Here is a 13,059-nt window from a genome sequence, read left to right as displayed (position 1 = left end):
GAACGGAATTTCCCAAATTTGCCTTTTTTAATGTTTTCAAGCCTTTAGAATCCGAAAGCTTTGCATAAAAGAATTAAGTAGTTCATTTAAGTAAGTGACATCTCATTTCCAAACGTAAAAGAGAGTGCGGCTCCTGTGTAATGCAATCCAAAAGCTGTGCTCAGAGAAATCGAGTGCAACTCTCAGCAGATTCAAGTCAAGTACATCAGTTGATGTTATGTTGAATAAATTGTGTGTGTGTGACATTGAACTCAGAAGCTGGGAAGTTTTTATATGCTTTAATAACAGATACATTAAAACATTAGTTTTGTATATCAAAATTAAACTCTATATTGCAAATATGTAATATTTGTTTTTAGGGTTACATAGAGCAAGAGTTTAATACAGTTTCTTCATTAATTTAACCGATTTGGCTGCACATACCTGCTCATTAAAAAAAATTAGAATCAAAACCTATTTTTATTCCTATGTGATTTAAAAGGAAATCAAGTTTTCAATCAGAATCAGAGACTTGCAAGAGAGAATTCCAGCGATCCAGGTTTTTTCACTTTCTGGAGAGGGAGAATCTCAGTGACCATATTCCCTGTTACAGCAGGAATTATCAAAAATAATAATTGCTTACACTTATGTAGCACTTTTCTGAACACTCCACTCAAAGCGCTTTACAGGTAATGGGGACTGGGGCATTAGGACCCACATGGGCCGCATCGTGAGCACCCCCTGCTGGCCCCACTACTACCTCTTCCAGCAGCAACATTAGTCTTCCATCCAGGTACTGACCAGGCTCACACCTGCTTAGCTTCAATGGGTTGCCAGTTGCGAGTTGTGGAGTAATATGGCTGCTGGCTAGAAAAGCAGTTTCAGCTGTTTATGTCCACCATTTTTATATCACAAAGCTTATTCATTTTACAAGAGGCTGTTCATTCTAACAGTTGTTTTTACTGTTCCATGGGCTATCTTAAGGATCCAGTCAGACTCACCCTGTGCTCTGCCTCCTAAAGTCCCCCTTATTTGTTCCTCCTTTCCTCTCAGTAACTTTTGTCATTGTTACTGGGTTTAGCTTCCGAGAGTCAAGGCCAAGTGTTCAATCCACATAGCCTGATCCTTTCAGCTAACAGAAAGTGCCTTCAGCCACTTTGTGCAGCATGGCCTGAAAAGTTTTTTTTAATCTTTCGTTTTATACACGGTGAAGAAACAATTTGGCGATTCCAGGTTTCAACCACTACCATCTGATCCAACAGTAAAGCTCACACTGGGTAAAGGAAAGACATGCCTCTTCGAGATCACTGCAAGTCTGTGTCTGTCTGCTGAACTGCGGGGTCACTGGCATGCCCAATGTAGGAAAAGAGAAGGTGGTCCTGACTTTTTTACAGCTCCCTGTTAATTATTGTACAATGCATGGGGAATTGCTACCATCAGCTAGTGGTGTAGACCACTTTTAAATCAAAAGATGGTAAAGAAAAGTTTTTCATTTTGAAGATTTCATAATAGTTCTCATAACTCCAGTCTTCAAAAGGGGTCTTCTGTTCAGCATTTTCTCCCAATTCAAGCTTCCAACTAATTTAAAACCAATCCAGAAATAGGATCCTGTTTATCTTCTACAAGAACAGAGTTTAAAATAAACATTTGAGCAGGATAACAAGCTAAGTTTACCCTCAGCTGTCCAACAATCTTAATCATTCCCCAATGTTCTTTCCTTGTGTTAGACAATACTATACAAAGGCCCCTTCTCTCCTTAATTCATCTTTCGTATCCCTCCTCTGCCTCTCCACCTTTGTAGCTGTTCTTGGTCTCTCCTCTCTCTATTGGGGTCCCAGCCTCCTAGATCTACAGTATGTCCAGGAGCTTGGCCCGCAACATTGCAAGTAAAGCCAAATTTACGGTGACTAAAATACTTCAATGCACTTAATTCTGGGGTGGTGTTATTCCTCTTGAATTACTTTTTAGTACAACTACAAACAAGAGACTGTGGTCACTGCTTTTGACAGTCACAGTTTCCCTGAAGTGCTACCCCATTCCCCCCCCCACACACACACACACTGTACATTGAAATAAGACAGGAAAAACTTGTTTATTTTAAGTGAAAAAATAAAAATTACAATATAAATAACAAGACACATACAAGGCCACATAATTGAGAGAGAACATACCACTAAGCAGGGACCTATAACCTCAACTTGGACAATTTTTAATCTTTTCACTTGGCCGGTATAAATCTTGCATAATTTTTTTCCCCCGACCATTCTAAGCACACACAGTGCAACCACGTCCACATAAAGATGACTGGTACTGATTTATTCATATGTAAATGAAAGACCTGCCTGAGAACCACCGACTCTTGTACCACAGTACCAAACTAACCCAGCTACATCAAGCTCCTCAAAGGCTCACCACAGTAAGAAACATCATGGGCTTTAACCCACCAGAGTGTAGCCTTTGGGGATTGGATTTGGAGGTCAGCAGTTACTACAATCTGACCCACGTGGGATAAAGACACTCAAGGAACTGGAACGGACTGACTGGGAATTGAAGAAAGGGAACAGAAAGGTCTAGAGTAGGGGCTACCAAGCTCTAAAATCATTCAATTGTGTTTTTCCTCCTGTGCATATTGGAGGTTCCCTTTTATCTTTTACATAAATATCAAAGTTCCAAATATATTAAAATCATTAACAGGTTTTTAGTTAAAAGAAACCAGAGATCTCTTTTGGAACAAAAACCAGCAGGTGTCAAAGTGCAGAGGACTGGAATCATGAAACACTGGACTAGAGAACAGGTGTGAGACTAGTCCCTCAGACCCCTGTACTTGATAACCAATTCAATCACTGGCTTCATTGGACAATGTTTTCTAAAATAATTTTATAGCTAATAAGATGCACTTGATCTCAACACTGAGGTCCAGAGAAAGTATTGACGCATTAAGAAATCGAAACCTCGGGTGGAGCGAGGTCAATTGTCTCCTGGAGACAGCAGGACTGGTGGTGGAGTGGTGTGGGGTGGGCCATCAGAGGGGGGGGGTGTAGGACGTGTGGCCGCCCTCGTGCAATCTGCAGTAGTCCTGGCCCAGCACCGCCCTCTTCTTACACGCCTGTCCCATCTTTGTGACGCCATTGCACAGCTGTCTGCCGGACATGGAGCTGCCCGCGGAGAGAAGGAAAAAAAGTTTACATAGCTGGGAGATGGATAGAGTACAGAGTGAGCAGAAGAGAGAAGGATGAGTGGTAATTTCATGCACAACCCGAGAAAGACCATGCACCAAAAGGCAGGAACCACGAGTTTCAGATCACTAAATGCACCCCTTCACATTCTTTAAAAGACATTTAAGCACATTACAAACAGGATCTCAGTATACAGAATGCACAGTATATAGAACTGTAGATTGATGACGGCTCATCCAAGAGTATTTGTGCTTTATGATTATGTTATATGAGGGGTGAGAGTTATAAAAGGCAAATTCAATTTGAATGCATGGCTAAAAATCGTTGAAGGTTTGTAGAAAATACAAGTATAGCTAAGGCCTCATGCTCGTTTCCTAGAGTGCTCCTCTGGTTTTCACTGCTACCTAAGCAGTTAGGTAATCAGCCTAAAGAGGTGTTTTCTTAACATCCCTTACATTTAATTACACAAAAGATTGACTTCACTGAAGGTAGAGTAGTCTGCAATCACCACAGAAGTATTGTTAAATTAGACCAACTATGTCTCCAAGGACTCATGTGGAACAATAACCAGAAGACACACCAGGTCCTCCAGGAACTGTTTCAGACACATTAAACATGGGAATAGAAAGTAAAATGGAGGTACAGTCTATGCAGTATCTTGTCAAATTCAATTACGTCCATTTTTGCTAAATTACAAATGTTGCATTTGAGGACAGTTTTTAAAGTGAATATTTTTTATCCACCCCTTCCATTTCAGAATAATCAGATTCTGTGTAGCTGAAGTTCTTAATACCCTTCTCCTGATTTGTACTGTTCTACAACTTTACCAAGTTGTTTTGAGAACTCTTTGGTCTTTATTGGACGAGTCTTTGCTCAAAATTCAATTCTAAATGAGGGTCCCTACACAGATGCATATTTATAGTGAAATCATGTGAACCACTATTACTGCACACAGAATCCATTCAACTAATTGTGGAAATTTTGTGGATTTGAACTAGTTCAGGATTGCCATAGGAAAGACTGATGGCCAAGAAAATGAGAATACGTTTGGAGTTTTTATTTAACTTTTCATCTCTAAAATTGAAAAGTTAGAGACTCAAGATTTGATATAAAAATATTTACTTTAAAAAGTGTGCACATCCTAAGTAATTCAAGAAAATGAGACCTCATTGGAAAGGGGTAATACTCTTGCAAGGCACAATAGAAAGTCAGAACAAAAAGCTAAAAGGGAGATGGGATTGGAAGGGAGGGAAAAAGTACAGTATGGAAACGGAGAAAGTCAGGCGTATCTTAGTTTGTGCACAAGGGTAGGGCCTGTTTGCAGTAAACCAGTCTCAACCACTGTAGGAGTGACACAGGGAGGGGCAGGGCTCCCACTCACCCAATGCTCGCTGTGGAAACGTTAGGGCTGGAGCTACGGGAGTCACTCACAGCATCCAGCAGGGTGACCAGATTCCTCTGCCGTATGCCCTCTAGCGCTACCTGCATCGGGAATCGTCAGTACTCCAATATCAACACAAAATTAGAAAAACATAGATAATCAACAAGTTCAATTATAGATTAAGGTAAGTAATGTTTCTCAACTTCCTCAGGAGACCTAGAGGTCAGTGTGGCGTTTGTGCCAACCATTCACGAAGACTGTAGCACCATGTTTCAGCACAGAAGTGAACGGATTTCCTACAGGTGACAGACTGTGTGGACTAGCTCTTACCCCCGGCAGGCTGCGCCGGCTCTTGAACAGCGGAGTGGAGTGGCTGGGGGTCGTCTGAGGGGGGCAAGACACAGCGGCCAGGCTGGGCTCGTCTGAAAGAGGAGGAGGAAGGAGAGACCGAGAAGTGACTTTCACAGCTCCTTTCTCCTCTTTTTCTCATTGTTATAGGAGAGCGGATGCGTGGAGGAAAAATAAAAAGCTATTTGAGAACTGAGCACTGCGCCTTTCACTCACCGAAGATGTAACTGTCCTGCTCCAGCTTTACACCAGCCTCTCCTGGATCTCTGCAGATGGAGATGCATCAAGAGAGGATCAAAGGAAGACAAGACTGCTCCAGATCGGCCAGATTCAGCCGGACTTTGAGCTTTGCAATACTCCTGTCAGTGTTATCTACAAGCTTAAAAGCGCTCTCCAAATATTTAACAGCTATAAAACACACTGCAGACATCTCCTGCCCAGCTGTGGCATTGATGATCTTAAGATGCCCTCCCCATGACTCTCCTCTAAGGCTTCTATATGTCCAAGTAGTGAAAACCAGAGAGTCAGGTTAGATGCGATACCACTTCTTCAGTTCTTTCAACTATAAATCCCTGATCGAGATGTTGGTATCCGTTTTGGGGTACACAGTACAAGATGGCTGTTCTCTGTAAAATCCCACTATGGACCATTGTCTTTCCGTTCCTGGACTGGCTTTCCTAGCTGTAATGAAAAACAAAGTAGGACGAAGGTGTTGTGATTGACCTGTCGGGGGTAGATGAGGTCAGGCAACCAAACTTGAGGATCTCTGTCTCCGAGGCTGTATTCCCTGGGCATAACATAGGTGGGGAGGCACTTCTCCGGCGATGGAGCTTCACACAGCCCCGGAACAGCTGGAGCAGGAACCAGTGACCTGGAATGAACATCACCATCAACATGAACAGAAGGCAGGAAACGAGACTATGAGAACTGCATAGTAGCGTGTACAGGTTAACGCCATGAATGGGTACTCTACTCGAGTAGTTAGGTTTCTGGACTCATTAGCGGGAGGTTGCAGGATAAATTCCCAAGAAAGACCCTCTAGTTGCACTCTTGAGTAGTTCACCCGAAAACCTTCCAGTTAAAATCCCCAGCTGTATAAATGAGTGCAAATGTTGCTTTGAACAAAAGCATCAGCCACATAAATTAGTAGCTGGCTAATTCCTTGCTCACAAAACAGAACTCTGGAACTCTACCACTCTCAATCCTGCTCTAGTCTGGAACAGAAGCAGAACTTAAACTGAAAACAGGTGATCAAAACTCAGTCCTTAGTTACAACTAACTGGCAAAACATTAAGAAACTTTTTTGTTGAGAACAAGTGCTCATTACCAAATGGCAGAATGAACAAAACCTATGTATTTGCATTAAAGGGGAACTGCTTAATGAATTTGTCACAGGTGTTCAATAGAAACACACAGGCTAAAATGCCACTTTGAAACAGTAATGATTGTGCTCTCCAACTTGAAGCAATAACAGAGTTACTGGTCTTGCTCCTTTTTTTAATCAGTCTATAACCATGTAACAGCAGCTTCAAACACCTGGTCTGTCTCTTTCCAGAGTGGTTTTGAACAGAGAACAATTCCAACTAAACCTCACACCCATGCTGCACAGTGATCAGCCACCAGCTCCAAGCCAGTATTCTGGATCACTGCAGTCTTGACTTTAGCAAGTAGACCGGAGGTCTTCAGCCCTGGTCCTGGAGAACACCAACCAAGTAGAAAGACTCCTGTGAGCTACTGATGAATCAAGAAATCTGTTCAATTTACAGAACTCTGGTCCTCAAGGGCTGAAGAGTACTTAGATGTTAGTCCAAAATTAGCTAATTGAACACATTACCGTTTAATGGATTACAATGGAATTGCTCCCTATCATACGAAATTGGCAATTTAATGGTGAAATACAATATCTGCAGGACTTCACCTCTCCAGGACCAGGGCTGGAGATCCCTAAGGTGGTCCATAGTAGGCATTATTAAAATTAAACACTTTCAACACTGACACTTGCAATTTTCCTGGTCCAATTCTTGACTGCTCTCCTGTGTCAGAAGCTTAAGGGTGATTCTGGCTTTCGCTAATCCCGGCCTTACCCACTGAGACGAGGAGCAGTAGCAGGCTGAGGCTGGTGAAGTCGAGCGCTGGCTGGTGGTTTATCTCGGCCACGGCATTGAACAGCACCATCACCAGCAGGGCGGCGCGAGAAAACCCCGGGGTGTGCAGGAAAGACATCAGCACTGCAGACAACAGGAAATAACCCCCGTGGAGGACACACGTGGATACAGCCGCCAGACTGCAACCTAGAGGGACCATAAAACAGACATTAGTGCAGCTTAACGGTCCTCCCTTGTTGAAGGACAGACAAAGGTCTTATAACACCACCTACCGTAGAAAATATGCCAAGTAATGTTAGGAAACAGTGGTTTCTATACTTGTACACTATTGAAGAATGCACTTTACAACACTTTTTACAGATATAAACAGATGCACACAATATTCTAAGGATAAACACAAGACCTTTAAACACTGCCATCTAAAACGCATCACATGCAGACAAAGGTTTAATATCATAAGTCAATGGTCCGCTGCTGTAATGCAAAATGCATTATAAATGTTTAATTGACCTGTTCCATTGTAATTGCTGTTTTTATTATTATTAGCAGTAATGTTAATAATACATTGTTGGGTAAATTGACTGCATATTTACAAAATGGCCAGCAGTCAGTGTGAGCAAGGCCAAGCGCATGATCCTTATTTAAAAAAAAAACATTCTAACAAAAAATGGTCGCACTGTGGTGAACCACAGAAACACAAACCATTATTCTTTGTAAATTTACCTAAACCCTAAATGAATGTGTTGTACCTGGATGGATACTTCGTTTCATTTCTGAAGTGCAACACTGCAAAGCAACTCTATTTGAATCTGACAGTGAAGCACAACAGCACGGTGTGGGCGATGAACTACTTCTCAACATGACTTGAGGAAAAGAAAAGAACTTGTCCAGATTCATCTGAAGACAGCTTTAAGGAACGTTGCATGGTCATGTTGATCAGTGCTAGAAACATATGTGGCAGGAATGTTCATTTGAAGAAGGACCACCAAATCAAATTGAAGCAAGTCTGGTGTTCACAGAAGTGACAGGTGTTCCACAGAGGTCCCAGGAAATGAGAGGGATTGCTGAAGGAGATGGTTACCTGCCCATCCCAGGTATCCTTGAATTGAACGCAGCCTGTCCTCCAGTCGCCCCTGCATGACGTCCAGGTAGTGGACCAGCAGTCCCAGAGTGCTGTTCATTCGCTGAAGCTTCCCCATAAGGTCGTCATAGAAGTGGGCTGTGCGGTTCTGATAGAGCAGGAAACCAGACAGGTTCTGCTCTGTGAGTGAGAGGGTAAGAGCAGGAGTGAAACCGAGGCAGAAAGGTCAAAGGTCAAATTTGCTGCAGATGTCAGAGTTTACAGTGATTTTTTTTTTTTTACTGTGTTGTGGATTGTAACAGTATTTGGTAAAGTTTATTGATAAAAGAACCAATGACTCTGGTTAAGACCTGATAAAATGGTATTATACAAATATAATCTTCATAATAAACTTATACAACATACCTATTTTCTTGTAGATGTCTTTTGCCTGACCCCTGACCTCTGCCAGGTCAGCAAGGATAGCCCTGTGTCCATCTTGAAGCTCCAATCCTTGACCTTTCAAGTGCTCGCTAACATTTTCTAAAGACAGAGAGAGCAGAAACATGACAGAAGTGGGATAAAGGCAAGAATACATTCAACATTAACTCCAAGAGTCGGTCTGTACAAATATTCACCAAAAAAGGTAGCAGGTTTGAAATACCCACCTCCTGGTGTGGATGATGGTTCCTTATATATAATAAGTATGTAAGTTGTCATGTATCCTATTGTTGTTTGCCCTCTACCTCCAATAAACACCAGTTTCAAAGCAATGGAATTGTTAAATATCTTTCGGAAGACCCCTCCAAAACTAATCCCCCTAGACATTGACAAGGGGTATGAGTATGGGAGTGTCTTTCAAGATTATAGCAATGACCATCTCATGACCCTCAAATGTGATGCAAATGTAATTAGCATCACAAAGAAAGTGCACCAGAGATTGTATTTCCTGCATCAGTTCTCTTTCAATTTTATAGAGCCACTATTAGAACTGTTTGGTTTGACAATGTGTCTGTCCACTCCAGATGCAAACTGCAACACCGTCCACTGTGCAGACATCCACGGGCTGTCCTTTGCCATCTACTGAAACCCTTTACAAACGTAATGTAAACAGTGAGCAGAAAAGACTGTGAATGACTCCTTTCTCCTGTGATCTCCTAATAAATTGGCCTCGGGGAGATGCTACCAGTCGATCAGAACTAAATCTGCCCACCACTTTAACAGTTTCTTCCCCACGGCCATCACCCTGCTTAACCACAACACATGAATACAGGATGCAGTGCATTTTTAACCACTGACCTGTGCATCTTTGTGCGAGGTGCACACGTATTATTGATCGTTTCCATCTAGGTTTTAGCACCAAGACGCCAGATCAAATTTCTTATACGTGCAACATACTGTACTTGGTAAATAAAGTGATTATGATTTGACATGATGAGGAATTTGATTTCCCTCCCTGGTAAAGTGATGCGTCTGGTTTTGCAGTCAATGCGTGTTCATGTCCTACCCATGCGCTGCGTGATGCGCTGGATGAGCTGTGCCACCAGTTCCTGCCCAGAGCTGATCAGCTCCTTCTCCTGGGTAAGTCGCTCCAGGTTCAAGTTAATGGCCGAGTCCAGTTGCTGCTGCCCATTCTGTAGAGCCCCCTGCTGCTCTAGAAGGGCCCCATGACTTAGCAACAGCTTCTCCATCGAAGAGGCTGTAACCTCCTTCAGCTCCAGTTGACCCTCCTGGAAAACAGGGAAGAAAACGACACTTGATGCACAGGGGAAATTAAACAGGCAGGGAGACTGAGCCCGACAGTCTCCACCTCCCTGATGACCAAAGAGGGGAATAACCTTGTCCATATCATCCATAAGTGAGAGTAAGGGAGCAAGTTGGAGGGAGATGAAGTAATGACACAGAGAGGAAGATGTAAAAAGACAGAAAAAGATGACTTTATTGTAGTTAGTTTTGCATTAAGAACATGAGTCGCAGGCAGTAGAAGGCACTGCAAGCCATTTTAGACAGTCAAGGTACAGGGGATGCAGGAATCACCAGTGGGTGAGAGTAGGGTATAGGCCGTTCTTACCTTGAGGGTCTTCATGGCCTCCAGCTGATTGGCTGCCGAGGAGATGAGAGAGTTGACGGTTAACTCCGCCTTCCTGCGGAAGTGCTGCTGGCGCGTGGCGTAGCAGACCGAGCGTGCCCGGTTACTCACGATGTGATACGCATTCCAGGTGTCCGAGTCCATCTCTGCCGTGCACTCTTTGATAGTCTGAATGGGAGAAGAGGAAGGAGATATTGAGATTAATACTGTCGCCAGAGCAAGGGGGGTGAGAAAAGAAGGAAATAAAACTGGAGGAGGTGAAGGTAAATATTGCCTCACTAAAAAAATAGATCATAAAAAGAGGTGGTTTTAGGTTTGAGACTTAATAAATGGGTACACTGGAAACTAAACAGTACAAGTGATTAAAATGCTTAAATAACTGAACACTGCAAACATATGGAACTCTCCTTAAATCCATGCTCCTATTCACGAACTTTCCAACCCCGTCCCTTCAGGACCGTACCATTTCTTCAGTGCAGGGGAAGGTTCTGCGCCCTTCTACCTCTGCTTGGCAGTTGAATAAGACCACGCCTAGCTTGGCCAACTCCTCCTCTGACAGGCTGCTGCATGTTGTCTTGATCTTGGCAATCACCTAAGAGAAAGAACGCCATACTCAGCACCATATTCTAATGACCACATTGATAATGTTCTGGAACTACACTGGGAAACGTTCGAGAAGTCCTCCTCTTCTCCAGTGAATCAACAGACTGACAGCACTCAGATCCAGCTCCTCGCACACGGAAACTAGACTTTTACAACTCAGCTGCTATCTGCACCTCAGACAACATGACCTAAGACCACCAATTATCATGTCAAAAAGCTACATTTTAATTGTTAAACTATAACTTTGAACTATAAGCAGCCAGAAAAAATGGTGCTATTTCTGCTTGTGGAATATAGATGTGTAAAATGCTAATGGAATCATATGAAGGTTTGCATTTCTATATTCCTAAAGATTCAGACAGACAGGTAACTAGTATACAGACACAAAATCGGGACCCTTTGAAGATGGATCCATGCTCAGAAAGACTCTGCAAGGGGCACAGACTCAGCCGGTTACCCGATAATGGCAGGTGTCCAAGGGGCTCAACTCCAGCTGTTTGGCCTCGGCCAGGAAATGCTCATCGGCGACACTCATCTCGAAGGGGGGAGGCGCCCCTCCTTCTGCCTCTGAGACGAAAGGTGGAGGGGGGGCTGGGCTAGGGGCTGCCTTCTTCATCATCCATCCAAAAAAAGCCCTTGCAGGCCTGACGTGGGTGCAGAGCCCCCAGAGAAACAGCGCGGACATTAAGCGTAGGCCAGCAGCCATGAGCATCATCTGGGCAGTGAGAGAGAGAAGGTCCCTTGTAAATCTATTTCCATTTCCAGCTAAAACTCAAATTCATTTTCTGAAATTGTGGTTCCATGTTGGGGGGGAATAGGGTTTCCACATTCTTCTCTCTTCTTGAATGTATTAACTATTCTTTTTCTGGACATAAAGAAGTCAGCTCTGCAGCCCCAGGTTTTGAAGTCCCTCTTGTTTCATTACAAGAGACCAGTTTTCAGGGTGGTGGGCATGGATCAGAACGCATGATGATTATATTAATGTCGCTAAACTTTTGGAGCAACTAGGGAAATGCTACTCTGCCCTCTTGAAGTCTTCATGACATATTGCTCCTGTTTCGGGTATGTTTCCTACTTTGTCTCCTTTGGGAAATTCTGTTTCCCAGACCTTTTTGAATATTTTCTAAATGTAAGTGTGAAGAACAAGAAGCATCACACTACAGAGGCTAGTTCTAGCACTTTCCAACAAGAAAAAAACTAAAAGAGAGCTCAAGATGTTCTCAGTGTAACATAGCAGACAGCAAAATAAATGTTACAGATTAAATAGTCCTGGGATGAAACACAATCCCACACCACTACACAGAATCCACTGTCCACTCCACAAAACTATGACCCTCAGTTTGTGATACCTTGTGATGATTTTACATCTTAACTTTTGACTAAAAACCACAATATAAAAATGCCGTCTCAAAATAAAGGAACAAGCTATCATATTGTTCAAGACGATACCCTGCTTCTGTCAAGAAACGGATAGTTGATCCAGGATCTCATCTACTGTATCAGCAATCAAACGGCCTCCTCTCCCTTTGATATGATGTTTTTACTTTTTTTTCTAGTCAGGACATGCATTTAATTCAAAAAGCTTTAACAACAAAACGTATTTAACATATTTTGAGTTAACTTATTGATTTAAGATTCATAAAACACGAAAAACATTAGTCGTACTTTACTGTTCAATGTTCAACCAGCTCTGTTTGAGAATGGCCATTGTCAACCGCGAGACAAATTTAACAAAGAAAGTAGAACTCCTATAGATTTTTTTAACCAACTTTCGCTAATTTAATTTGGTTATGAATTATAATAATCAGATTTGAGATCTTGTAACTGCGCAATACTCACAAACGACGTGCATTACACCAAGTTCTGTTCTTATGACTGAGTAGTAACCATTTAGTATTAACATCTGGTATCAGAATGTTAACAATGCCATGTTTTCACATTATTTCAAAATATGTACATATAATTTTCTGTATGATGCTTCCGTTGTTTTTTCCCCTCAATTACTTATAATAGTTACTACCTGGCTCATCCTAGAAGTAATAATTCGAAAAACGCTTACCTCCAGTGGCAAGATATGTTGTACCTTGTAGACAACTGATCCACACAAGAGATACGCCCTTTCTGTTCTACTGAATAGACCTGTAGAAAAAATCGTATTCCAGCTGGAAGCATTTATCACTTCCCGGGAAAATATTTAAATAACCACGGATCAGCCAATCAAATCCGTAATGTGAAAACAGGAAAATTGAAATGCTGAATGGCGCGACCCCTGGCGTCATGTGGCGGAAACAGAAAATCGCACCCATTAAAAGCATATT

The 13,059-nt window shown here is 42.4% G+C and overlaps 1 protein-coding gene across 1 annotated transcript; it reads right to left on the bottom strand.

Annotated features, from left to right (window-relative positions):
• Positions 1-2,052: 2,052 nt before the first annotated feature.
• On the bottom strand, positions 2,053-12,921 carry bmb (brambleberry). The gene is made up of 13 exons (XM_088643217.1): positions 12,801-12,921; positions 11,199-11,456; positions 10,602-10,730; positions 10,121-10,306; positions 9,557-9,779; positions 8,476-8,592; positions 8,071-8,250; positions 6,969-7,175; positions 5,608-5,755; positions 5,101-5,150; positions 4,867-4,958; positions 4,537-4,637; positions 2,053-3,134 (listed from the first exon to the last, which is right to left on the bottom strand). Exons 2-13 carry the CDS (start codon positions 11,454-11,456, stop codon positions 3,002-3,004), a joined length of 1,824 nt encoding a protein of 607 aa, XP_088499343.1. The 5' UTR covers positions 12,801-12,921; the 3' UTR covers positions 2,053-3,001.
• Positions 12,922-13,059: the final 138 nt, after the last annotated feature.

This window comes from Lepisosteus platostomus, chromosome 8, assembly GCF_059453375.1.
Source record: "Lepisosteus platostomus isolate fLepPlt1 chromosome 8, fLepPlt1.hap1, whole genome shotgun sequence".
Lineage (NCBI taxonomy): Eukaryota > Metazoa > Chordata > Actinopteri > Semionotiformes > Lepisosteidae > Lepisosteus > Lepisosteus platostomus.
This window is presented reverse-complemented; position numbering and strand designations above follow the sequence as displayed.